Genomic DNA, 27,760 nt, shown 5'->3' with positions numbered 1-27,760 from the left:
GCCCGGGGTTTAAGCGCGGCAAGTGGGAGAGGCGCGTGGGGCCCGAGCGCAGGGGCAGGGGCGCAGGAGCGCGGGACCACCGGCGCCTGAGCGCGGTAGGGAACGATCGCGGGGGCGCACAGTAGCCAAGCCTGTGGAGGAGGAGCGCGCGCGCGCGCAGCATGGGCTGCGGACCTTCCCAGCCTACTGAAGACCGGAGACGTGTCCCCGCGCACGAGAAGGTTTGGAAAGAGGGAGTCAAGGTAATAAATAAATAAATAAACAAACAGACAGACAGACATAAAGCCTTTTGGCTGGGAGGTCTCGCGATTCCCACGCTTGGGGGCGACAAGAGTTGGCTGGAGCAGGGTGGGTCGAGGTCCACAGCTAGCCTAGTTAACAGGTGGGAGCCGGTGTTTAACTGCTGTCTTAACCAGGACTAGACAGATAGATGGATACATATCAAAATTATCTATATCGATAGTATAGATACAGATATATGGCTATAGGATCAATTTTGAGAGGCTTTGGAGTTTAAAGAGATTGCGAAGGCGGTCACGCCCCAGGGTAGAGGGACGGAATAACGGGATGAGGAGTGTGTTCTGCACAGAGTGAGGGTTGACCGTGATTCTCGAGAGAAGGTTGGAGTCCCTAGGAGCTGCCATATATTATTGGCTTCTGGAAAATAGGCCCTTTGGTCGTTTCTTAAAGCTGGGAGAGATCTCAGAACCTATCTGGCTGCGTCCTCTCGATTCATAGATGAGGATCATGAGGCCCAGAGAGACAGGCGACTTGCCCAAGGCTGCACAGCTAATTTGGGGGCACAGCAAAGGTAGAATTTAGTTTTCAAGAGTTTCGTTCCAATACTCTTTTCCCTAATTCCTCAAAGTTGCATGCCCTGTAATTCTGGAGACATTATGGGGAATTTTTTCCAGAGCAAGACCTAAAAGGATGAGTTGGTTGAGGCAGAAATGAGGTCCATGATTTCTTTGCATCCTTGCCACCCTCCAGATTCCACAGACAGCACTAGCAACCCTCAGAGGTCCACTTCGCAGGGGATACACCCAAAGATAAGGCTACCATATAATTTGTCATCAAAATTATGCTTTTAAGAGTGAAAGGGAACCCTATTAATACATTTTCCCAAAGACTCTGGCTGAAGCCCAGCAAACTGGGACTTATAGCTGGAAGGTCATTTTTGGAGCTACTGTTCAAAGAGCGCACACTTGGTCTCAGCAGGCACTGTGCAAGACACTATTAAGTGCCAGTTACAGCACCTACTTCATGTAGGGCACATCTGTTGGGTTCTTGGAGTACATTTTGAAACAAGCAAACCAGAATCTAGTGAAGGCTAACTCCAGACTTAGTACCTGGTATCCTGGGGAAAGCCTGTGCCCAAATGGCCACCCATCTTAACATTGTTTTCTGCTTTCCATCCTGAAACTGCCACTGTCTGTGTATAGGGACCCATTACTTTTTCTTTTTTCTTTTTTTTTTTTTCTTTTTTTTTTTTTTTTTTGAGACGGAGTCTTGCTCTGTCACCCAGGCTGGAGTGCAATGGCGCCATCTCAGCTCACTGCAACCTCCACCTCCCAGGTTCAAGCAATTCTCCTGCCTCAGCCTCCTAAGTAGCTGGGATGACAGGTGTGCACCACCATGCCCGGCTAATTTTTGTATTTTTTATTACAGACAGAGTTTCTCCATGTTGGTCAGGCTGGTCTTGAACTCCTGAGCTCGTGATCCACCTGCCTCAGCCTCCCAAAGTGCTGAGGTTACACCTGTAACCCACCACACCCTGCTGAGACCCATTACCTTTTATGGGGTCTTTCTGCCTCTCCTGCCAGGATCCTAACAAGTTTCTCCTCCACACTGCCACCTATCTTGCCAAGGGAAAAATTTCCCTTCGTGTGCAAAACCCTTTAGTTTATAATCTATCCTATCCCTCTAATGTCATCCTCTTCTCTTCTCTTCTGCCAGTACCTGTCACTCATGGGCTCTTGGGTCTGCTAAACCAAATGAATCTCAGGGCTCAGTGCTTCCAGGCTTCTCACACCTCTATGCCTTTACCTGTGCCATTCCCTCTTCTTGGGATACCCTCCCTGTTACCCTCTCCTATTGGCCTGGTGAACTCATGATCACTTTGGACTAATATGTAGAAATACTTTTTTCTCCCATTTTCTACAAATACATTAATGTCACTTAAAAGTGCTAATCCATTGTTCTTGTCCCCTTTTTCATACAAAAATCTTTCTTTTATTTTTTATTTATTTTGCTGGCCTTGTTATTATGCCTTAAACATATAGTACAACAACTATTTACATAGCATTAACATTGTTTTAGGTATTTATGAATAATCTACAGGTGATTTAAAGTATACGGAAGGATGTGCATGGATTATATGCAAATACTACACCATTTTCTATAAAGGACTTGAACATCCATGGGTTTTGGTATCCGAGGGAGGTCCTGGAACCAATCCCCCACTAATGCTGGGGATGACTGTACTTATTTTGTGGAGTTGTTGTGAGGGTTAAATAAACTCAATATACATAAAGTGCTCATACTAATGCTGACTCGGAATAAGTGCATGATATAAGTTGTTTCTATTATTATTATAAAATAAAATCCTGGTCGGATGCGGTGGCTCACGCTTGTAATCCCAGCACTTTGGGAGGCTGAGGCGGGTGGATCACCTGAGGTCAGGAGATTGAGACCAGCCTGACCAAGATGGAGAAACCCCGTCTCTACTAAAAATACAAAATTAGCCAGGCGTGATGGTACATGCCTGTAATCCCACCTATTCGGGGGGCTCAGGCAGGAGAATAGCTGGAACCGGGGAGGCGGAGATTGCAGGGTGAGCTGAGATCATGGCACTGCACTCCAGCCTGGGCAACAAGAGCAAAACTCCATCTGAAAAGGAAAGGAAAGGAAAGGAAGAGGAAGAGGAAGGGAAAGGGAAAGGGGAAGGGAAAGGGAAAGGAATAGGGAAAGGAAAATAAACCTAAATCCTTACTTCGCATGCTGTCTTGGCCCATCCTGGAGCTGACTTCTGCTAACTCCTCTAGTCTTGTCTCTCCCCACACTCACACCGTAGACAAACCTTAGGACTTGTTCCCCAGGCCCATTCTGTCCCTAGCTCCATGACTTTGCACCTACTGTTTCCTCTCCTTCCAGACTTTTCCTTCTCCCTCTCCTGGGTCACATGATAAATGTGTACCCATTTTACAAGACACTCAAGGTCACTCCTCCTGAAGCTCTTCACGACCTCCCAACCCCAACCTCTGCCACCATGCTGGTAGGGTTGATCTTATACCTTCTACTATCATATTTCAAAGCATTTTATTATATTTATTTGCTTCTGTATTTGCCTTTCATCCTATGCAGTTACCTCCTTGAGGACAGGCACTGTTTTTTAATCGTTGTATCTCCAATTCTTACTACATTGCCTGATACTGATCAGGCACTAATGAATATTTCTTGAGGGAATGCATGTCCCTCCTGGTTCCAAGATTCCTTAATGTCTTCTTGTCTCTTAGTAGCATAACTAGACTAATGACAGTCTGCATGGAGGAAATTCAATTTTAAAATAATCTGAAAACAGAATGAGAGTCAGTTCATGCATATACCTTCTTTCCTAGCCCCAAGCACTTGACTTTGGAAATCTGATCTGGGAAAGGTATGATTATCATTAATTAAACACTCTATAGCTATTGGAATGATAATAATTTCTTCCACAGCTTTCATAAATGCATAAGGCTTAGGGTGCAGTAGTTCAGCAGTGTCTTTAAAATGAAATGAACATGTTTGCTTGCATGAAATATTTATGTTTCTTAGTAACACCACTTTAAAATATTCTAAGTCAAATTTCTTGAAACCTATATATAGACTTCCCCTTCACTTTTACTTTAGTCTAAAGTGGTGAGAAGATACAGTAATAAAATAATGCATAATAATAAGAAAAAGCATGGAAAACTTCCTAGTTGGAGAAATGTTATTCATCTATAAGAATAACCCAAAATTCCTTGCCTGTTATAAGAGAGGAGTGGCTGGATTGGAAGAGATGGTCTCCAAGGACCCTGCACAGTTTTTTCCAAATACGTGATAAGAAAATTCTAGTTGATTGTCAGTAAAGGGGAGTAAATTACTTCTTAAAATATAACTTTTTAAGCAATCATATTTCTGAATGTTCTTTGTATAGTTGCTATTTATAATTACATTTATTAGAGGTAAACTAGAAAAAAATCAAATTTTGAAGAAATTCTTCCTATATGTCTATAGACAAATATATTCACAAAATGCATCTGCCAACAATTTGACTTAAGAAGGTTTTAACTCCAGGGTGCCTTGACAAATTATTCCCTTCAAGCTGTTTGGTAAATATGTTTCCCAAAAGCTATAGAATAAATGTAGTACATCCATACCAAAAAACAAATAAACAAAAACACACAACAAACAAACAAACAAAAAACACCTGTCCATAGTTAAAGCAGTACCTTATTTGGAATGCTGATGATTTCTGTGCATAGCTGTTAGCTTATAATTCACAACTTTTTAATTCTACCTAAAATTGATTAAAAAAAATGTTATCCCCAAGATACTGAGGTATAAAATAAAGTTCATAAAATGTAGAAACACATTGAATCTGTACCCCCAAGGAAAAAATAGAGCATTCCACTCACAATCCCATCCCCTCCCCAAGTATCATTACCTGTATAATAATGCAGATACACTTCTTTTCTTTTTCTTCCTTATTCCTTCTTCCTTCTTCTTCTGAGACAGGGTCTCACTGTGTCACCCAAGTTGAAGTGCAGTGGTGCAATCACGGCTCTATGCAGCCTCAGTCTCCCCTGGCTCAAGAGATCCTCTCACCTCAGCCTGCTGAGTAGCTGGGAATACAAGCATGAGCCACCACACCTGGCTAATTTTTGATGTTTTGTAGAGATGAGTTTCGCCATGTTACCAAGGCTTAATGTAGGTATACTTCTTATTGGTGTGAAAATATAAATTCTTCATGTATGTGTAGAATACGAACACTGCTATATCCCTGAGAGACATAGATCTAATTAACTTATAAATATGTCTGGTCTTTAAACTATGTCTGTTCTCAAGTCTACACTCATTATGAAATTGGGTTAAAATTTCCAGAATGTGTTACACATGGGTAAGATATTTGAAAGACATTCTGAGTTTTCAAAAGAGAAGAACCTTAAATTTCTGCTCTGGAAACTGAAGACTGGTTTATGTTGTTTCGTGATAAAAGACTGTGTTTTGTCTGCTACAATTTAGGTTTTGGTCACCAGCAGAGCTCAAAGGCAGACTGTCTCTAAATAAGAACAGATGGGTAGAGATCCTTGCTAAGGCCTGGATTCCAAATCCAAGTAGTTATAGTAGCTTTGATAACACAATTGTGAGGTCACTGAGGTTGTGGTATTTAAATCTATGCCAAGTTGTAATGTACAGAAAGTCTTTGTGAAAAGCCATCGTTTAGACTGAAAATACTCAGATTCGCTCTCAATTCCAGTGTAGGCATTTTGCTATTGTTGTTGTTGTTGTTACTATTGTTAAATCATTAAATTTTTCCATTTGGAAAAAGTCCAAGAGTCTTCCAAGAGTCTCCACTTGGAAATGTTAAATGACAAAACTAGACCCTGTTTGTAACTCAGTGCTTCTCTAGGATCAAAAAATGATGGATCTGCAAACCAAAATAAACTTGTGAAAATACTTGTCTTACTGTCACCGCAGATACTGGCTTTTAGTAGTTTATTTGGAAAGAAGGAAAACAGTGTTCAACATGACTTACATGATGTGCATCTTTACCTTTAGCATGAACTGTGAGCATCAGATAGGGTCTCCTTTCTTTTCTTTTCTTTTCTTTTTTTTATTTTTCTCGAGATGGAGATGGAGTCTCGCTGTGGCCCAGACTGGAGTGCAGTGGTGCAATCTCGGCTCACCACAACCTCCGCCTCTCGAGTTCAAGTGATTCTCCTGCCTCAGCTTCCTGAGTGGCTGGGATTACAGGTGCCTACAGCCACACTCAGCTAATTTTTGTGTTTTTATTGGAGATGGGGTTTTGCCACGTTGGCCAGGCTAGTCTCGAACTCCTGACCTCAGGTGATCTGCCTGCCTCGGGCTCCCAATCCCCTTTTCTTTTGTTATATGTTTTATATACATATATAACACACATATATATAACATATGCACATATGTTACATGTAATATGTTGTATGTAAAGGCTCCTTTCTTGGTTCTGCTTACTCTACAGGGACAGGATGGGCAGTAACTGTCCATGAAGAAGGACAGATAGATGGAGACAGAGAAAAGCACATCATTGCTTTTAGGCTTTCTCCTTGTGCCAATTCCAATCTCATGTCCACTAAGTTTTCGATTACTTTCTTGTTTGTTTGGTTGGTTTTTTATTATTTCCTATGTAGCCCTGAGACACAGAAATAATTAACTCTCAACACAAGGAACTGATATTGGTTTAGCTGTGTAAACACAGTGATAAGGAGCTATGTTAAGTCCCGCTACAAGCATGCAAGAATCCCTAACTGAATTATGAAAACCTGATCGTGACAGACACCACCATAACCTAGCCACTGCGATTTCTACTTAGCCTCTGAGGAACTTCAAACGTTAGAGTAATTCCAGAAAGTGGTTAAACATGCTTGTATATTTTTTTTAAATTTGTATGACTTTTACTGTGAAAGTACCAAAAGTTTCATGACAAGGCCTTATTTTTAATTCATTTTTATCAAAAGTTTCATGACAAGGCCTTATTTTTAATTCATTTTTCTTTTTTTTTTTTTTTTTTTTTTTTTTTGAGATGGAGTCTTGCTCTGTCGCCCAAGCTGGAGTGCAGTGGTGCAATCTTGGCTCACTGCAGGCTCCACCTCCCAGGTTTACGCCATTCTCCTGCCTTAGCCTCCTGAGTAGCTGGGACTACAGGCACCTGCCACCTCGTCCGGCTAGGTTTTTTTTGTATTTTTTAGTAGAGCTGAGATCACACCACTGCACTCAAGTCTGGGTGATAGAACAAGACGCTGTCTCAAAAAAAAAATAAGAAAAAGAAAAAAAAAAAAAGAAATTAAAAGAATCCTGGGAAGACATTACCGAGTGGAAGATGCATGTGTTCTTTGTGTTCTTAATCGCTTCTGGAGACACTGAGGAGACTTCCTCTGGTATGTGTGTCTTAGATGGAGAAGACGTTGATAACATCCATTGAAATGAGAAGTGGGAAACTTGCAATGAAAGAGGGCCAGCACCTGGAGAGAGAAGACATGGTAGTCAAGGGAGATACGATAAAAGTCTTTCTGAACACATTGACATTTAAAATTTACTTACTCTAAAAATAAATGACAGTTCTTTAAATTGAATTAATTCAGCTTTGTGAAAAACTTATTACATTGTTCTTATTTTGCTGTGGAACTGTGAAAAATATAACATGGACCAGCATTTTGTCATCAATGATTTTTACTAAATCACCGAGAGACCATTTTTGTGCTTTGTTTTGACCTATTTACAAGCAATGGAACTGTGGTTTGAAGAAACAGACACCCTTGAAAGGAGAAGGTGGGATTATAAATTAGTGCAATATTTATGGAGAACCTTCTGGAAACATATATTAATATAAAATGTGCATATCCTTAGACCCAACATATCCACATGCAGGAATTTATTCTCATGGAATGATTGGATGGGTTCATGGGTTCACAGTGATGTATATTCACATGTATTATTCCAACACAGTTTATATTATTGAAAAGTTAGAAACACCTACATGTCCTTCAGTAGGACTTGGCTAAATACATTGTGGCATAGTTACATAATGAGCTCCAATGCCATCGTCAGATAAGTAGCTACTCCTTATCACTAAATAGAATGAGGTAGGCCTATGTATGTTGATATAGGTAAATGTTTCTTACATATTGTTGAGCAGGTTACAGAAATATAATATCGTTTAATATATAATTCTTTTCATTTTATTTTTAAAACAGCTTTATTAAAATGTAATTCACATGATTCACCTCCTCTCTTAGTCTGTTTGTGCTGCTATAACAGAATACCGTGGACTGGGTAAATTATAAAAAACAGAAATTTCTTTTTATAGGAAGTCCAAGATCAAGGCAATGGAAGGTTTGAATGTCTGGTGAGGGCTGCCCTTCTGTGTCCTCACATGGCAGAAAAGCAGAGCAAGTTAACTAAATCTGTGTGAAGCTCCTCTTTATAACACCTTAATCCCCTTAATGAGGGAGGATCCCACATGGCCTAATCAGCTCTTGAAGGTCCCACCTCTTAATATTATCACATTGGTAACACCTGAATTTGAAAGGGACACATTCAAACCATAGCATCCATTTAAAATGTACAATTAACAGCCATTACCACAATCTAATTTTAGAACATTTTGCCCTCCGCAAAGAAATGACTACCCATTAATAGTCAATCCTCATTCCCCCCGCACAGGCAATCAATAAATCTATTTTCTGTTTCTATAAATTTGCCTATTCTCAATATGAATGGCCTCTGTGATTGGCTTTTTTCACTTAGCATAATGTTTCCAAGTGTCATCTATGTTGAAACATATGTCAGTGTTTAATTTCTTTTTCTTGCCGAATAATATTCCTTTGGATGACTGTACCGCATTTTATTTATACGTTCATCAGCTGATGGACACTTAAGTTGTTTCCACTTTTGGGGTATTATAAGTAATAATTGTGAATATTTGTGTGCAAGTTTTTGCAAGAACAGATGTTTTTATTTTGCTTGGGTACATACTTGGGGTGAAATTTCTGGGTCACGTGGTAACTCTATGTTTCACTTTGTGAAGAGCTCTCAAAGTGTTTTCTAAAGTGCTGCACCATTTCACATTTGTCCAGCAATATATGAGGGTTCCAATTTCTCCACATCCTCACCAACACTTGTTATTATGTGTCATTTTCATTATAGTTATCCTAGGGGATATGAAGGGGTATCTCACTGTGGTTTTGATTTGCATTCTCCTACTGATTAATAATGTTGAACATCTTCTCGTGTGCTTATTGGCCAGTTCCAATGTATTTTTAAAGGTTATGTGAGCAAATACATCTGGGCAATGATATACTAAAATGTTAGTAGTGCTTCTCTCTAGAAGATATTATTACTTTCTACTGTGTTTCTCTATCAATCAAGGTTCTACCAGAGGGAAAGAACCAGTAGGATAGACAGATAGATAGACAGGTAGATAGGTAAATTGTAAGGAACTGGCTGATACAGTCATGAAGGCTGGCTAGGAAAATCAAAATCCATAGGATAGGGCAGGCAGTCGAAAAGAACAGGCTGGAGTTGAAGCTACATTTCACAGGCAGATTTCTTCTTCCTCAGGAAGACCTCAGTTCTACTCTTGAAGCCTTTCAATTGACTGGATGAGACCTACCCAGATTATCAAGGGTAATCTCCTTTACTTACAGTCAATTGATTACATATATTAACCACATCTACAAACTACATTTACAGTACCACTAAGATTTGTGTTTGACAGAATAACTGGCTACTATAGCCTAGCCCAGTTGACACATAAAACTAACCATTGCAATTCTCTTTTATATTATTTTATTTTTTACAATAAATCTAAGTCAGCATCACTTTTTTTTTTTTTTTTTTTTTTTTTGAGATGGGGTTTCCCCATCTCACCCAGGCTGGTCTCGAACTCCTGGGCTCCAGTGATCCTCCCTCCCCCACCTCCCAAAGTGCTGGGGTTACAGGCATGAACCACCACATCCAATCTGTATTACTTTTTTAATCAGCAAAAACAATATAGCTTCATTATTATAAATTGTTTTAATGCCGTAGTACCTCTACTCTCACACTCAAGGCTGAACTTGTCTATCTTGGTATCCTCCAGAATGCTCAGCATAGTAGCTTTTACCTGGTAGATGCCTATTAGATACTATATTCGTTTTCTATTGCTGCTATAGCCAATTCACACAAGTTTAGTGGCTTAAAACAGTAGTTGCCAACCTCTTTGACACCAGGGACCAGTTTTGTGGAAGACAGTTTTTCCATGGACTAGGGTTGGGGGGATGGTTTCAGGACAACTCAACGGCATTACATCTATTGTATATTTTATTTCTATTATTATTACATTGTAATATATAATGAAATAATTATACAACTCACCATAATGTAGAATTAGTGGGAGCCTTGAGCTTGTCTTCCTGCTAGACAGTCCCATCTGGGGGTAATGGAAAGCAGTGACAGATTATAAGGCATTAGACTCTTTTTTTTTTTTTTTTTTTTGAGACAGAGTTTCACTCTTGTGGCCCAAACTGGAGTGCAGTGGTGCAATCTCGGCTCACTGCAACCTCCACCTCCTGGGTTCAAGCAATTCTCCTGCCTAAGCCTCCCTAGTAGCTCAGATTACGGGTGCCCACCACCATGCCTGGCTAATTTTTTTGTATTTTTAGTAGAGACAGGATTTCACCACGTTGGGCAGGCTGGTCTCAAACTCCTGACCTCAGGTGATCCGCCCGCCTCGGCCTCGCAAAGTGCTGGGATAACAAGCGTGAACCACTGCGCCCGGCCGCATTCGATTCTTAAAAGGAGTACGCAACCTAGATCCCTCGCAGTTGTGCAGTTCACAACAGGGTTTGTGCTCCTAATGAGAATCTAATGCCACTGCTGATCTGACAGGAGGCAGAGCTCTGGGGGTAATGTGAGTGATGAGGAGCAGCTGTAAATAAAGATGAAGCTTCGCTGGCTAGCCCACTCCTCACCTCCTGCTCTGCAGTCCGGCTCCTAACAGGCCACGGACCAGTACAGGTATGTGGCCCGGGGGGCTGGGGACCCCTGATCTATGGCTTTCTGGGTACTATAGAGCCCGCCACAGATACTAGCTGGCTAAATATTCACAAAGCAGACCCTGCAACATTGTTTTAATTTACCGAGAAATCTTGATTCTAACAAAGCTGTTCCCTTTTCACAGGCTGATGTCGGTGTGCCTCATAGTGGGGAAAACTGCAGCCCCCAGATGGAAGCTGCTCTGACCAAGAATACTGTGGACACTGCAGAAGGCCTGGAACAAGTCCAGATGGGAAGCTTACCTGGAACCATTTCAGAAAATTCTCCATCTCCTAGTGAAAGAAACAGACGAGGAAATTCAGGTAACCTCCCTCTGCCCCCATTCATGTAGACCTTCACAAAATACTGTTTCTCTAAATACGTCTACAAGGTTTACTTGGTGGTCCTTTTATCATTGCTTTCTGGGCCATGAAGTATGTTAAATGGCAATGTTTTTATCTCTGAAACATTAGAATTTAGCCTTAGGCCTTCATTACGTGAGTCACTAATGCTAAGCATTAATCTTCTTGTCGATGAAGTAATTAAGACCATCTTTAAAAAATAAATAAATAAATAAACTAAGAGGCTTTATTGGGAGTTAAGGCCAGACTTTAGGAATGGGACTTGCACAGTTCCAAGGAATTTAAACTCCCACGATGATAATATCTTTCCAAGGGAAAGTTCTACATTTACACAAATAAATAAAACCTACAATAAACTGTTTTCCCTGTCTTTCTGCATCCAAAGTATCAGCAAATATACAACAAAAGAATCTTTCAGAAATGTGAAAGAGGTAGTTATGACTGACTTGTGCTATTTAGAAACTATTTGTGGGTTTTCCTGTATTGTGTTTTCCCTCAACATGAATTACCGCCTGGTGTCGATTTAAGTCATCTTATTTATATTCGGTCAGCCTTTGAAACATATTGAACTTCACAGCCCTCAAGGAAAAGTACTCTTTTTATTTCAGGGGGGAAGACTTTTGCTCCCCACCACTGTTGTTTCTTCTCTAGGTACAAGTTGGGATTGGAAAACAGATGGGTTCATACATGCGATTCTATTTCTTGAACTTTCCTGGCACACTCAGGTTATCACAGATTTTCTATTCGCCCTCCCCTTGCTGTTCTGATGTAGTCAGCGTGACCTCTTAGAATGACTAGGAGGTTGAGGAATGCAGCACAGGAACGGCCTCTCCCTGCCTTCTATGTGTTAGGTTGACAAATACATCTTTTTTCTTTCCAATGATTTTGTTGATGCAACTTCCCTCTAGACAGCAACATGAATGCTAAATATCAACGTTGGTCACAGACTGCAGAGTGTCAGGCACACAGGGACCTGGTGACCCAGGACAGTCAGTGCTGCCAGGTGTATGTACAATGTTAAAGATGGCATGAAGAGGGTGACAGGTAAGCAGAAAGGTGTTGAGAGAGAACAGCTAGGGAGGAAGTCAGCCACCAAAGCAGATGTTTCTAAAATGCAGCATCAAGGAGTCCTCAGGAAGCATCTTACCACAGAGTGAGTAGGACCTAGTACCCTGAACTTCCTATTTGTCCTCTGCCCAGTTTCCTCTCTCTGTCTCAGCCCTTGGCATCCTCCTCGTTGTGTCTCTGCTCTTCAAATCTGCAGAGTATACTTCTCTTTTTGAGACAGAGTCTTGCTCTGTCACCCGGGCTGGAGTGCAGTGGTGCAATCTCAGCTCACTGCAACTTCCACCTCCCAGGTTCAAGCAGTACTCCTGCCTCAGCCTTCTGAGTAGCTGGGATTACAGGCATACGCCATCACGCCTGGCTAATTTTTGTATTTTTAGTAGAGACAGGGTTTCACCATGTTGGCCAGGCTGGTCTCGAACTCCTGACCTCAAGTGATACACACCCCCCTCAGCCTCCCAAAGTGTGGGGATTACAGGCATGAGCCACTGCACCTGGCCCTGCAGAGGATATTTCTTAAGACCATCAAGTTTAACACTAACATTCCCCAAGTGTTTCCTTTTTTAAAATATTTATTTTGTATATTTTCAGAGTCAAGAAAAGGTGCAAAAAACAAAGAACACCTATATTCTTTCACTCAGATTCCCCAAATGTTAACCTTCTGCCACACTGCATTATCATATCCTCCTTATACAAGTAGATTTTTTTCTGTTAATAAGTTAGACATAATGGCACTTTGCTTTCACATACTCCGCTGCGTATTTCCTAAAAACAAGGACACTCTTTGCGTAATCTCTGTACAAGGATCAAAATTGGGAAATTACCCTTTTTTTTTTTTTTTTTTTTTAAGAGACAGAGTTTCGCTCTTGTTGCCCAGGCTGGAGGGCAATGACGCGATCTCAGCTCACTGCAACCTCCGCCTCCCAGGTTCAAGCGATTCTCCTGCCTCAGCCTCCCGAGTAGCTGAGATTACAGGCGCCCGCCACCATGCCTGCCTAATTTTTGTATTTTTAGTAGAGATGAGGTTTCATCAGATTGATCAGTCTGGTCTCAAACTCCTGACCTCAGGTGATCTGCCCGCTTCAGCCTCTCCGAGTGCTGGGATTACAGGCATGAGCCACCATGCCCAGCCAGGAAATTACCTCTGATGTAGTACTGTTATCTCATCTATAGATCATATTAAAATTTGGTCAATTGTCTCACAACTATTCTTTATAAATGAATTTCTGATGCAGGATCTATCTAATCCAGGATCACATTTTTAATTTAGTCATCTATGGTCTTTAGTCTTTTTTAATCTGAACAACTCCTCAGTTTTTCTTAGTCTTTTATGAACTTGATATATTTGAAAAGTATAAAACATTTATTTTGCAGAATGTTTATCAATTTGGGTTTGTTTGAGCTTTCCTCCTGATTGGATTTGGGTTACGCATTTTTTTTTTTTGGAGACAGAGTCTCGTTCTGTCACCCAGGCTGGAGTACAGTTCTGTCACCCAGGCTATAGTACAATTGCGCTGGAGTGGCGCAATCTCAGCTCACTGCAACCTCCGCCTCCCAGAGTCAAGCAATTCTGTCTGCCTCAGCCTGTCAACTAGCTGGGATTATAGGTGCCCGCCACCACACTCAGGTTTTTTGTTTGTTTGTTGTTTGTTTGTTTTTAGTAGAGACAGAGTTTCACCATGTTAGCCAGGCTGATCTTGAACTCCTAACCTCAAGTGATCCACCTGCCTTGGCCTCCCAAAGTGCTGGGATTACAGGCATGAGCCAGGGTTACACAATTTTAGCAAGAATACCAAAAATGATATTGTGTCTTTCTTAATACATAAAATTAGGAGGTACATTATATCTATACTCAACTCGTTATGTTTATGGGGAGTTTTGTTTTGCAAAAGTCATTTTTAATCTAGTAACATTTATAAATGTTTAAAATTCAACTTGGATTTTGAGTCACAGTTAGAAAGCCTTTCCCTACACCAAGGTTAAAGATGAATTCACCCGCGTTTTCTTGTATAATTTCACTTTTTACACTTATGCTTATGAAGAGTTTCCAGTGACATCAGAAAATGCTCATATAAATATTAGCTAGATAAGAAATGAAACTGTATGTTCAGTATGATGTCGAACTTATAAAAATAAAATTTTGTATATTAACAATGGTAATCTCTGGGTGGTGAAAGCATAGGCATTTTTTTTAATCTTTTACTAGTTTCTGTATTTTCTAAGTTTACTACAGTAACTATTACTTTTATAATCAAAAGAAGCACAACATGGTTTTTAAACAATCTCCAATATTCTCCAATGTCCCAAGAAAACATGAAAATTGTTGAAATGACTGACATATTCCAGGAATCTCTGTATAAGTTAGCTGCTGTAAATATCAAGCCAAATTCTTTAGAGAACTCCAAAAAGAATGGATCGCAATGGTTACAATGATTTTATTATGTTAGCGACAGATGTCAAACATGACATTCCTTTTAGAAACATCCTGGGAGAGAAATGAACCACTGACAGTGGAGCTGCTTACATGACGTATTTGGGAGAACACTGGGACAGTTGAGAGAGTGAAGGTTGGAGCCAAGCAGACTTAGATTTAGCCCTGTGTAACACACATGCTACCTGTGTCACCATGGTAAGTTAATTAGCTTCTCTCACATCAGTGTTTATTTCTAAAATAGGGATAATAATAGCACTCTGAGTTGATGTTTACATTTGATGTCATACAGTGTGTCAAGTACTTAGTATAGTGCAGGTGCCTAAGTGCTCAGTAAATGATCATTATTATTATTTTGACCCTTCCAAACAAGGCCACCTTCTAACCAAAAAAATCATTCCAATTCCTTGAAGGGGATTCACTTCTGACCTTTTCATTGAAATCTTCTCCATTGTTTCAAGTTTCTAGTTGACCTCCCCATCTGACATGTTTTACTACCCCGTGCCAAAATCTGTACAGAGCACTTTAAAATCAGAAGCAGCTCTATTTCAAACACTTGCAAGAGTAGAAAAAACAGCACTAGACAGATATTGACAGGAGGAAAACTGTTGGAGTTACTTGCAGTGGCCAATCCTAGAAATCTCTTATACCGGAGAGGTTAATATGCTGAAGTGAGAGACATCTGATTAGTGTGTGTGAGTGTGTGTGTGTGTGTGTGTGTGTGTGTGTGTGTGTGTGTGTGTTTTCTATCTTCCCAGCACAAATTCATGAAAGGTCTCACTGCTAACCACTGAGATTAGAAATTTTCGCCGGGCAAGGTGGCTCATGCCTGTAATCCCAGCTCTTCAGGCGGCTGAGGTGGGCAGACCACCTGAGGTCAGGAGTTTGAGACCAGCCTGTCCAACATGGTGAAATCCCATCTCTACTAAAAATACAAAAATTAGGCATGGTGGCACACACCTGTAGTCCAGCTACTTGGGAGGCTGAGGCAAGAGAATCGCTTGAACCCAGGAGGAGGAGGTTGCAGTGAGCTGAGATCTCGCCATTGCACTCCAGCCTGAGTGATAAGAGTGAAACTTAATCTCAAAAAGAAAAAAAAGAGGCCGGGCACGGTGGCTCAAGCCTGTAATCCCAGCACTTTGGGAGGCCGAGACGGACGAATCACGAGGTCAGGAGATCGAGACCATCCTGGCTAACACGGTGAAACCCCGTCTCTACTAAAAAATAGAAAAAACTAGCCGGGCTAGGTGGCGGGCGCCTGTAGTCCCAGCTACTGGGGAGGCTGAGGCAGGAGAATGCCGGGAACCCGGGAGGCGGAGCTTGCAGTGAGCCGAGATCACGCCACTGCACTCCAGCCTGGGCGACAGAGCGAGACTCCGTCTCAAAAAAAAAAAAAAAAAAGAAAAAAAAGAAAGAATTTTTTTATGGGAAAATGCCATCCACTAAATGGAATGGACTTGGTTACATCAGGACTTCCTGATGATGACAGCATAGAAGATAGCTCACTTCTTAGGACTTCCTATTGCACTGTTACAGACAGGAAAAGCAAAACTGTCTTTGGCCCAACAGGCCAGCGCCGTTTGTTTTATAATGTGATGGCATAACCGTGGCTGCTTATTTGCTTGTTTATGTAATTGGATGATTTGTGATGGGGGAGCCTCTCTCATTAGTGCAGCTTATAAAGACTCCCCCATAAACTGTTTCAGTGCTTATATTTAGAATCATGAATAAAAATTTAGCTGATATCACTCTAACTCCAATTCTGATTTGGTTCAAAGACTCTTTTCAAAACGGCACACTTTTACTTATGTAGACTTAGTAGATGGCGTAATTATAAACTTAGGGTTGCAGAACTAGAAGTCTCTTGGCAACATCACGCTGTTTATCCTTTGTATACAAAGCATGGAAACCAAACCACAACTCAAAGAATCACCAAAAGAATATCTGATTCTTAGCTGTGGTTTAGCTTCATAATTACTCGAGCAAACCAACGTCGTCGTACCCAAGTGTGTAAGTGTTGTTACCACAAAGAGGCAGTCCACAGCAGCACACAGAACGGCTTTTTGTTATCTTAATATGTGGTCTGCTAAGTAAACAGTATATTATGTTGATGTGTATCCTCTGTAAGAACATGAAGAATCTGGCCGGGCGCGGTGGCTCAAGCCTGTAATCCCAGCACTTTGGGAGGCCGAGACGGGCGGATCACTAGGTCAGGAGATCGAGACCATCCTGGCTAACACGGTGAAACCCCGTCTCTACTAAAAAATAGAAAAAACTAGCCAGGCGAGGTGGCGGGCGCCTGTAGTCCCAGCTACTCAGGAGGCTGAGACAGGAGAATGGCCCGAACCCGGGAGGCGGAGCTTGCAGTGAGCTGAGATCCGGCCACTGCACTCCAGCCTGGGCGACAGAGCGAGACTCCGTCTCAAAAAAAAAAAAAAAAAAAAAAAGAACATGAAGAATATGAACTTCGAAGGATTACAAAGACTTATAATAGAAATATATTAAGTGTTGAAGCTAAGATCTAATTAAGCAGCATGGTTTGTAAGGCATCCATTTAGCATTTGATTGAAAAAACCTTGATTCTTAAATTTTGCTTTCTTTGTTCTTCTCCTCTTTTTTGGAAGATCTAGTAACCAATGGATTAATCAATAAACCCCAACCCCTAGACAGTCGAGAGCGACAGAAGTCATCAGATATCCTGGAGGAACTAATTGTTCAAGGAATTATACAAAGCCACAGCAAAGTATTTAGAAATGGAGAATCATATGATGTCACGGCAAGTAATTTTGTAATTAACATTAGCTTATAGTTAAAATTAGCAACAGAATATGATGGATCATGAGTCATTATTTCCAGCATATGCAAGTTACAATACAGATAACAGCATTTATTTAAGTCCCTTAAATTCCCCCCCCACCTCCACACACCATCTCATATGGTTTGGTTCTGTGCTCCCACTCAAATCTCACCTTGAATTGTAATCCTCAGGTGTCAAGGGTGGAACCAGGTGGAGGTAATTGAATCATGAAGTGGTTTCCCTTATGCTGTTCTCATGATAGTGAGTGAGTCTCACGAAATCTGATGGTTTTATAAGTGTCTGGCATTTCCCCTGCTTGCACGCATTCTCTCTCCTACCGCCTTGTGAAAAGGTTCCTTCCACCATGATTGTAAGTTTCCTGAGGCCTTCCCAGCCATGTAAAACTGTGAATCAATTAAACCTCTTTTCTTTATAAAGTTATTATAAATAAACGTAATTTATAAAGAAAAATACCCAGTCTCAGGTATTTCCTTATAGCAATGTGAGAACAGACTAATACACCATCCTTCTTTGTGGACTCAGGAATTGCTCCAATTATTAATGATTAATTGATCCAGTAAAATGTATATTGGGTTTTACTAAATTTGAGAAACAATAGGCCCCACTGAATAACATACTTTCATTCTTTCAAATGTTTTTCTTGAGCACTACCTATGTAATAGGCATTGTGCAGGGCATTAGAAATGTAAAACTGAATCTGATTTATTCAGTAAGAAAATAGGCCCGACAAGTGTTTGAGGTGATGGCTATGCTAATTACCCTGACTTGATCATTACGCATGTATCAAAACATCATACTGTACCCTATAAATATATACAATTCCATGTCCATTAAAAATAAAGTAAAACTTTAAAAGAGAAATAAATAGGCCTAAATGCCAAAGCTAAAACAAATATGGCTGTACATTTATCCATATGCACACCCCAAAATCAAACATGAAGAATTAAATAGAATTCTAGAAATTGCTGTACTATTATTTTTCTTTGTTAATTTATCCTGATTAATCTGTCATAGTTTTTCCTCAGCATGAATAATATTTTTACTCTGATTTTAACTAGCTTGGCTAAAGTCTAGAGTTCTAATTTTTTTTTTTTTTTTTTTTTTTTGAGATGGAGTCTTGCTTTGTCACCCAGGCTAGAGTACAGTGGTGCGATCTTGGCTCACTGCAACCTCTGCCTACTGGGTTCAAGCGATTCTTCTTCCTCAGCCTCCCTGGAAACTGGGATTACAGGTGCCCGCCACCATGCCTGACTAATTTTTGTATTTTTAGTAGAGATGGGGTTTTGCCATCTTGGCCAGGCTGGTCTCGAACTCCCGACATTGTGATTCACCCGCCTCGGCCTCCCAAAGTGCTGGGATTACAGGTGTGAGCCATTGCGCCCTGCTCTGACTGAGTTCTAAATTTTTAAATAAATTCTGTGGAAACCTGTGAAGAAGATAGCAGACTTAGTTGTTGCTGTTATTTTGTTTTGTTTTCTTGTTTGTTTGGTTTTTTTTTTTTAAGCCAATGCTCCCAGGCACTCTGAGTAGTCCTTAAAGTACAGGCAGAAGAGAAAAAGTGAAAAAAAAAGAAATAACAGTGAAAAGAAGCCAGAGAAAAAAAAGAAAAGAAAAGAAAAGAAGCCAGAGAAAAAAAATGAATGAAAAAGTAAAGAAAGAAAAGGAAATGGTGGAAATAGAGATCAGAAATTACCCAAAGGCTACTTAATGGTTACCTATCCCTGTGTTGTAGGGCAAACAGTCCATTAGGAATTAAAAACTCATTATTTAAATCAAATTTGCCACCTAGACTGAGTTACTTAGTGTTTGAATAAAGTTAATTTCCTTCTTTGTGTATGGGGAATGTTGAGAACTCATGAATAAAAGCCAAAGTGGCATTTTCTTTTGAAAAAGGAAAATAAATCCTGCAGAAAGTATTTGGGAGAAAGGAAAGGAGATTGCCAAACCTTGTGAATAACATTATCAGGCTGCCAATAATAAGAGGATGTCGGGGGGTAGGGGGAGGGCGGAAAGGAAGGTAAAAATGGATTATATAATGGAAAACATAATGCCAACATAATGACAATTTACATTTGCACAACGCTATCATGATACAAGGCATTTTAGAGTGCCTTATCTTATTTGAAAGTACTAGAAGAAGGATGGGTTTTTAATATCAAAGGGGAGAGGAAAGATTTTTTTCTAGCTGTAGGTCAGTCTGTAAGGGTCAGAAAAAAAGAAAGTGTGTCAAAAGAAAAAGGAAAGCAAGTTTGAGAGGAGGCAGATAGATTGTGGAAACATTCAGTAGCTAAACAATGTCTTCTTAAGGAAAATGCTACAGACACTTCGATGTCTACATACATACGCCAGTAGGAATCACATTAAAACGTTCTCCGTGATTCAATTGCCAGAGATGAATGAGTTCTGACTTAGACTTCGCAAGGGAGCCTGCAAGGTTAATTAATATAAACTACCTTGTGAAAGAGATGCACCTTTAAAAAAATAGTAACTATGGGCTGGACTTTTAATAGCATCATTAAGTGAACCAAAGATGAAGACTATTTTTCATATTATATAGGCATAGAATGGTTGTTGGGAATGTTCTCAAAAGGATTTAAATGTAACAGCTTTCAGGAATGGCACAATTTTGTTTTTTTGGCTTTGGTATTAGGCCAAGATATCCCAGCATAAGCCAGTCTTGCAACAGACCAGGCAGTAACACACAGCTCTCTTGTTCTATCGCCTAATCCAGTGGTCCTTAACCTGCCGGTACATTGGAGTCACCTCGGGATATTTCAGACATCCCAGTGTCTAGGTACCACTTCCTACCACACAGCCTGGGCGTGTGGCCCTGCTTTCACACTTCTGAAAGCTTCCAGGCGATTCCCATGGGCAGCCCAGGTTGAGAACTACTGCCCTGAAGTTTCACCAAAACTCTACACAATGCTCCCAAATTCATTACCAAAGCTGGGAAGGGTTAAAGCATTTGAAATCATTCTTGATTCCCTATTCATTGTGAAAGAGAATTCTGAAATATTCCTGAAAATATACCATTTCAGGAATAGGAACTAAGATTATACTCAGGAAGCGTAAGGAAATAAAAGAGATGCAGTTTCTGTGTCACAGATAAAACTTCTTTCAATTCAGGGGTAACTGAGAACATATGTGTGTCAGACACCAGGTGTCTTGCATATTTTGGGAAGAGTTATGAGGCCAATGTAAAAAGATGAGAATGAATATTGAAGGACTGAGAGGGGAACTGTCTTAAGAATGGAAATATTATTAGATAATATTCATCATTAATAATATTAATACTTTGAATATCTAATATTTAATAAGTTTTTCAAACCCAGGCTGATAAAACTGGCTAAAAACAAAACAAGAATTCAAGGGAAACAAAAAAGGGATAGTCAATAAAAAGATATTATGTCAGCAGTTACTACAATGTGGTGAATCTTAACAGACATGTAAATATTATTTTTTCATTGCTCTAGGGGAAAACATTCTTTTAAATAAAATATTATGGGAAAATTGAATAAATGCAAAAGTACTTTGAGTATCATGCTCTACCAACTGAACTAGCCAAGCAGCCAAGGAGAATAATTTAAAAATAAGACTTCTTATGTGGAACAATAGTGTATTTAAATACGAGGGCATTTCAGACTTAGATCTGGCTGCTTCTTAGCCAGGTCATTATCTTTCATTGAGTTATTTAGAGTGAAATTGAATAAAGGATGTTGAAAATTGAGGGTTCACCTTCATGAAGGTCCCTCTTCCGAAGCAGGGGCATCCCCATAAGCTAGTCTCTCCCTAGAGGTAAGGAGAGGATCTGTGTCCACCACAGAGCCCCCTTTGTCTTTTTTCTTAATTTTATTTGTAAGCTTGCTAGTGAACACCACAGTAATTTCATAGTACTCTCTGGATAACCATCTTTCAAGAATGTTTATGCTAGAATGGTTTATGTTTACTTAAGAGTTAAAATCAGGCTGGGCTAGGTGGCTCATGCCTGTAATCCCAGCACTTTGGGAGACCAAGACAGGCAGATGGCTTGAGCCCAGGAGTTTGAGATCACCTGGGCAACATGGTAAAAACCCATCTCTTAAAAAAAAAAAAAAAAAAATTAGCTGGGCATGGTGGTGTGCACCTGTAGTTCCAGCTACTTAGGAGGCTGAGGCTGGAGGATCACTTGAGCCTAGAAGGTCAAGGCTGCAATGAGCCTTGATTGTACCACTGCACTCCAGCCTGGGTGAAAGAGCGAGACCCTGTCAAACAAAAAACCCAATTTAAAAAAAAAAAAAAAAGGGGGGATTAAATGTGCTAGGCTCACATTTGTAATCCTAGTGCTTTAGGAGGCTAAGCTGGGAGTGTCCCTTGAGTCCAGGTGTTCAAGACCAGTCTGGGCAACAGGGTAAAATGCCATTTCTAAAAAAAAAAAAAATTAAGAGTGAAAATGATATGTAAGAAATATAAGATTAAGAAGCTAAGTATCAGATTGTTAAGTGAATCTCTCAGTGTATTTTTAAACATTGTAATGAGACTTAAGTGACTATATTGTAAACAAACATTGGTTTTATGTACACCTGTCAATATGTGTATGGATTGCTATAGACCTCCTTAGAGAAATGTGATTGGCTCTCATTTATCCACATAGGTATTATTGAGTTCGTCTTCTATCCCAAATTCATTTCTCCCTGCCACTTAGCACATCATGGGTCTCCCTACCTGAGGCCCTGTGAATTCACTACTGACCTCTGTGTCTGGTAACGTTTATTCCCTTCTCTGTGCAACTTCTGTACTTGGGAACCTGAAGTGTAGTTGGAGGGTTTGTTCACATTGCATAAGAGTCTCTAACATTATTTGTTGAACCTCACAGAGAGTTTTTAAGGAGGAGGAAGTTGACTGAGTTAGGACTCAGTAACACCAGCTAATGATCAGAGTGACCTTCCCCAGGAGGCCTAACAGTGACAAAACAAGAATGAAGGATCTTTTGCAGGACTGGCCTGTTCTATCCACAAGACTCCCTTAAGGGAACAAAATGAAGACAGGTTCATCCGTAGGTCAATAGTTAATTAAGAAAGCTCTGAGGAATGCACAGTGTATGTAAGAAGCAAAATATACAAGTTAGTAGCTAGAAACAGGACTCTAATCTAATTGTAGCATTTTGAACTTGGCAGTCCTCTAAAAGTATTCTTTAAGAAAATAATTGAACTGGTAACTTCTGTAGGTTGATTTTGTTGTGGCCAATTTGTTGTTGTTTCCACTGGTAACACCTCTCTAAGCATAAGGTGATCATTGTTTTTGTTTTTTTTTTTTTTTTTTAAAGAGACAGGGTCTGACTACATTGCCCAGGCTGGTCTTGAATTCCTGAACTCAAGCAATCCGCCTGCCTCAGCCTCCTAAAGTGCTGGGATTATAGTGTGAGCCACTGTGCCCGGCCCATTGTTAACATTTTTAAGTGCCAACATTTGATAAATTCTGACTTCATAAAATTCAATTGTAAAGAATACAGATATCTTTCTAGATGATTTTTATTTTTTTACCTAAAATGTGGAACTCAAGAAAGAACATGTCTTGCACAGGTAGGATTAACTTCCTCTATGGGGAGGATCATTGTAGGATTAAGCCACGGGAAGAGGTGACCAAAACAGAAAAATTCAAGTTCTCTCAGAACTCCTGATCTCAGAATTTTAGTCAAGGTTCAGGCTCCTATGTATAGCCTAATCTGGCATTTCTTTAGTGGATCTTGGATTACTACTTAATTTTCTTTTAGCCTTCTACGCATGAACATCCCTAAAAAATCATTTTCTTGCTAATTTCACAGTATCTCTAGTTGAGCCACCAAAGCAAGTATTTCCCTCTTTCCAGCGGGTGGTTTTTGCCAGCAGGAAACTCAAGAGCCAATTGTCATAAAAATAATACAAAATGATGATGGGAGAGGGAACTTGCTTTGACAAACATTCCACGGTTTTCAAGTAGTGAAAAACTTTGCACCGCATAAACCGTCCGATGGGTCTAAAGGAGCCAAAACGTCAATACGTGTTTTTTCTTTAGAAGACTTTCTAAGAATCATAGATTTTAGAGCTGAAAGAAAGCTTAATAGGCCTCCACCCCCTTGCTGCTTCACAGTTGAGAAAATTGAGTCCAAAGAGAAGAGCTGCCTGGGTCTCCACTACACGCTGGGCGTTCCTGCTGCCTGATGGTCTCCCCCCGGGCTGCAGGCTCTGCTTCCTCCCCTCTGTGCTTCGGTCCCTGTCCGCTTTGTCCTGGTTATGAGTTTGTGTTCTGCCTTTGGAAAAAGTCACTGCTTTGACTGAATGAAAAGTAGCTATCATTTGCAGAGTGGCTACTTTATCCTTTTCTTTCTTTTTTAAAACCAATCCCAAAATATGTATTATTAAACTTATTTTACAAATGAGGAAACCATAGATTGCAGAGTTTATGGAACCATACAGAATCAATGCACACGCTGGGCGTGGTGGCTCACGCCTGTAATCCCAGCACTTTGGGTGGCTGAGGCAGGTGGAACATCTGAGGTCAGGAGTTCAAGACCAGCCTGGCCAACATGGTGAAACCCAGTCTCTACTAAAAATACAAAAATTAACCAGGCATGGTGGCACACACCTGTAACCCCAGCTACTTGGAAGGCTAAGGTAGGAGAATCGCTTGAACCTGGGAGGCGGAGGTTGCAGTGAGCCAAGATCGTGTCAATGTACTCCAGCCTGGGTGACAGGGTGAGACTCGGTCTCAAAAAAAAAAACAAACAAAAAAAGTCATTCAATAGTCCAGCCAGGATTCAAACCCAGGGCTGACTAAATCTCGGTCTGGTACCTTGTTTTACTCTGCGCTAAACTGCCTCTCTTTGTTTTATTTTGTCGGTACCTACAGCATTATAGTCTGGAAAAACAGTCTTTTAGAAATTACAATGAATATTAATAGCTCCTTTGTCTTTAAAAAAAAGTCTTTAGAGAAATTATCTAGAACAATATTCAGTTCATTTTGTAATGCAGCCTTGGAGTTAACCACCCCCCACCCAGTTGTAATAAATCTATATTTATATAGAAAGATGTCCGTATTAAGTTAATTGAAGAAAGTGAATTGCAGAGCAGTGTGTATAGTATAACTCCATTTAGGTTTTGTTTAACATTACAGATATCCTTAACATATCTATATGTGTATATATATGTGTGCAGAGCAGATATCTGAGAAGACACACACTAAATTCTTTACAAAGATTCGTGCTAAGGACTGGGATTGGGGGCCAGGTGGTTAAATAAAGGATAAGGAGATGATTTATGTATCAGTTATGTTTTTTATAATCCATTTATATTATCTTAAAACCAATTTTTAAAACAAAAACATATACATTGAAACTTTCTTCATAAATAGTTTATGACAATTTTACTTATTTTGGAACTAGAAATTATAATTAGAAAGTCATTATTACCACTTTGCACTGTTAAAAGGGTAGTTGATCATATGAAGTGAGATTTTTTTCCCTTGCTGTCATGAAAATGTTTGTCAAGTTCCTCCAGCAAAGCCCAGCACAGAGTTGTTGTTCAGTAATCGTTAATTATCTCTTTCTGCCACAAAACCAGAAGCAATGAGAACTACTCTCTACCCCAGATGAAAGTAACTTGTAGTTTGTGGAATATTATAAAATCATCAGGTTGAACTCTTCACCTTGAACTACAAATTCACCCCCATTCTTCACTGCTTTTCATCTTATATTCATTCTCAAGATTTTTTCCTTCTAAGGGGTCATCTTCTATGCAGTCTAAGAACACCTGCATTCGTAGGGCCTTTTTGTAATAGCCTGGTGCTTGTAAGGCATCGAATAGATCTTATCATTATAATTCTGTTGTTACCAACTTTCACATTGTTGTTTTTTAAATCTGCCCCTGAAAAGTTAGATTTTTAGAATTGACTTTATTCATTTATTTATTTATTTATTTATTCATTTTGAGACAGGGTGTCACTCTGTTGCCAAGCCTGGAGTGCAGTGGCGTGATCTTGGCTCACTGCAACCTCCAGCTCCTGGGCTCAAGCAATCCTCCACCCTCAGCCTCCCAAGTAGCTGGGACTGCAGGCACACACCACCACATCTGGCTAATTTTTTGTATTTTTGTAGAGACGAGGTTTCACTATGTTGCCCAGGCTGGCTTGGAACTCCTGGGCTCAAGCAGGCTTCCCACCTCAGCCTCCCAAAGTGCTGGGATTACAGGCATGAGCCACTGCACCCAGCCTAGAATGTACATTTTATATTGTTTATTCTATTTTGCCGTTCTCCTCTGCCAGTGAATATGATTGTTTCTTCATGTAAAAACAAAACGTTTTTATTCCAGTTGACCACAACTGAGAAGCCATTGAGAAAGCCACCTGCCAGACTGAAAAAACTCACAATCAGAGAGCAAGTGAAGGATTTCACAATGAAGGACATCAAGGAGAAGATGGAGGCCGCCGAGGAGCGCAGGAAGGTACTGAGCTCTCAGATGCTCTAGGCTTGAGGAGTTCGCTGTCTGCTAAAATGATCTCATGCCAGACCTCTCCTATCAGCAATTTTAAGACAAATTGCATGGATCTATAATCAGTATTTTTTTTTATTATTTTACTAATTTTTTTAAGAGACAGTCTCACTGTGTTGCCCAGACTGGAGTACAGTGGCATGCTTGGAGCTCACTGCCACCCTGAACTTTTAGGCTCAAGTGGTCCCCCTGTCTCAGCCTCCTGAGTAGCTAGGACTACAGGCCCATACCACTACATGAGGCTGATTTAAAAAAAAAAAAAAAAAAATTTGTTTAGAGATGGGGTCTCGTTATGTAGCCCAGTCTAGTCTTAAACTCCTGGCCTCAAATGATCCTCCTGCCTTGGTCTCCCAAAGTGTTGGGATCACAGACATGAGCCACTGTGCCTGGCCTATAGCTAGGATTTTAATGATCTTTATGCTTTTTATTATATGTTATATGTTTAGTGGTTTTTTCTTAAAAATTTCCTTTCTGTTGTAAAGGAATAAATCAGGTTGGGTGAAAATTACAGTTGCATCCATATAGCCTAAGTAAGCAACATCCAATTCTTGGAATTAAATGAAGTATGGAGCATTCTTCATATGGAAAAAGAGAAACTTCAATAGAGGCTGGGGGCAGGAGGAGAAGCAGGGTTGGGGTGTGGTGTTAAACTGAGAGAAACCGCTGCAGAGCATCAGGCTGCATTACTCCTACTGCATTTTCACCAAGGGCCCCCATAGCCCTCCACGTGCTCTTGGCCAGACCCAGCCTTCACAGCTGGGTCTGACAGCCTTTGTTTCCCAGCTCTCTAATTGGCCTATCAGAGAGCAAGGACCAGACTCCAAGCTCCATGAGGGCAGGCCCCATGTCTGCCTTCTTCAACAAGAGTTTCTCAACAAATGTTTGTTATATGACTGAATAATGACATAGAGAAGCCATGAATGTTCAATACAAGCAACATCAATCACAACTTGTAGAAAGTTATTCAGGCTCTTTTTCATTCTTTAATACTGCATTTCAGACCAAAGAAGAAGAAATAAGAAAAAGGTTACGGAGTGACCGACTTTTGCCTTCAGCCAATCATTCAGATTCAGCTGAACTAGGTGGGGCTGAGGTTGCATTTGCCAAAGGACTTCAAAGGGTGAGATCTGCTGGATTTGAACCATCTGACCTGCAGGGAGGAAAACCATTGAAGAGGAAAAAGAGTAAAAGTGATGCAACCTTGATTGATAGAAATGAAAGTGATGAAAGTTTTGGGGTCGTGGAGTCAGACATGTCCTACAACCAAGAAGATGACATAGTCTACTAAGCCATTTTTTGTGAATTTCATAAGAAAGCATCCATTCTCCCCATTTGTGACATTTGTAGTATGTCTCATATTCTTTGACTGACTGACCTCATTCCACTGGGATTTCTGCCTTGGGCTTAAGGATGATTATGTGGGTTGCACAGGCTGAAGATCAGTTGAGTAAATTAAGTAGCTATGCTAGCTTTAAAAAAATGAGCGAGGGGGAGACTTGACCAGCATAGATATTTGGCACTCTCCTTTGTGTGGCTTCAAACATTATGGAGATGTCTTTAATTTATAAGTGCCTTCAGCTTACATGAATAAGTTCGTGCCAAATGAAATCCTTCCTGTTTACTCCTGCCTTGTGGCGGGGTCCATCTTCTGCTGGTCCTTTAAGACAAATTGCATGGATTTGTATTAAGTATTTTAATGGTTTGTATGTTTTTTATGCTGTATGTCTATGGTTTTATAAATTTTTTTCTCCGTGTTGTGAAGGAATAAAGCAACGTCTTGAAGTTGGTT

The 27,760-nt window shown here is 40.3% G+C and overlaps 1 protein-coding gene across 1 annotated transcript; it reads left to right on the top strand.

Annotated features, from left to right (window-relative positions):
* On the top strand, window positions 1-27,753 carry STMND1 (stathmin domain containing 1). The gene is made up of 5 exons (XM_005553967.4): window positions 1-242; window positions 10,940-11,117; window positions 17,277-17,428; window positions 25,792-25,923; window positions 26,972-27,753. The coding sequence occupies exons 1-5, from the start codon at window positions 162-164 to the stop codon at window positions 27,257-27,259; spliced, it is 831 nt and encodes a 276-aa protein (XP_005554024.3). The 5' UTR covers window positions 1-161; the 3' UTR covers window positions 27,260-27,753.
* Window positions 27,754-27,760: the final 7 nt, after the last annotated feature.

The sequence above is a fragment of the Macaca fascicularis genome, chromosome 4 (assembly GCF_037993035.2).
Source record: "Macaca fascicularis isolate 582-1 chromosome 4, T2T-MFA8v1.1".
Taxonomy (NCBI): Eukaryota; Metazoa; Chordata; class Mammalia; order Primates; family Cercopithecidae; genus Macaca; species Macaca fascicularis.
This window is presented reverse-complemented; position numbering and strand designations above follow the sequence as displayed.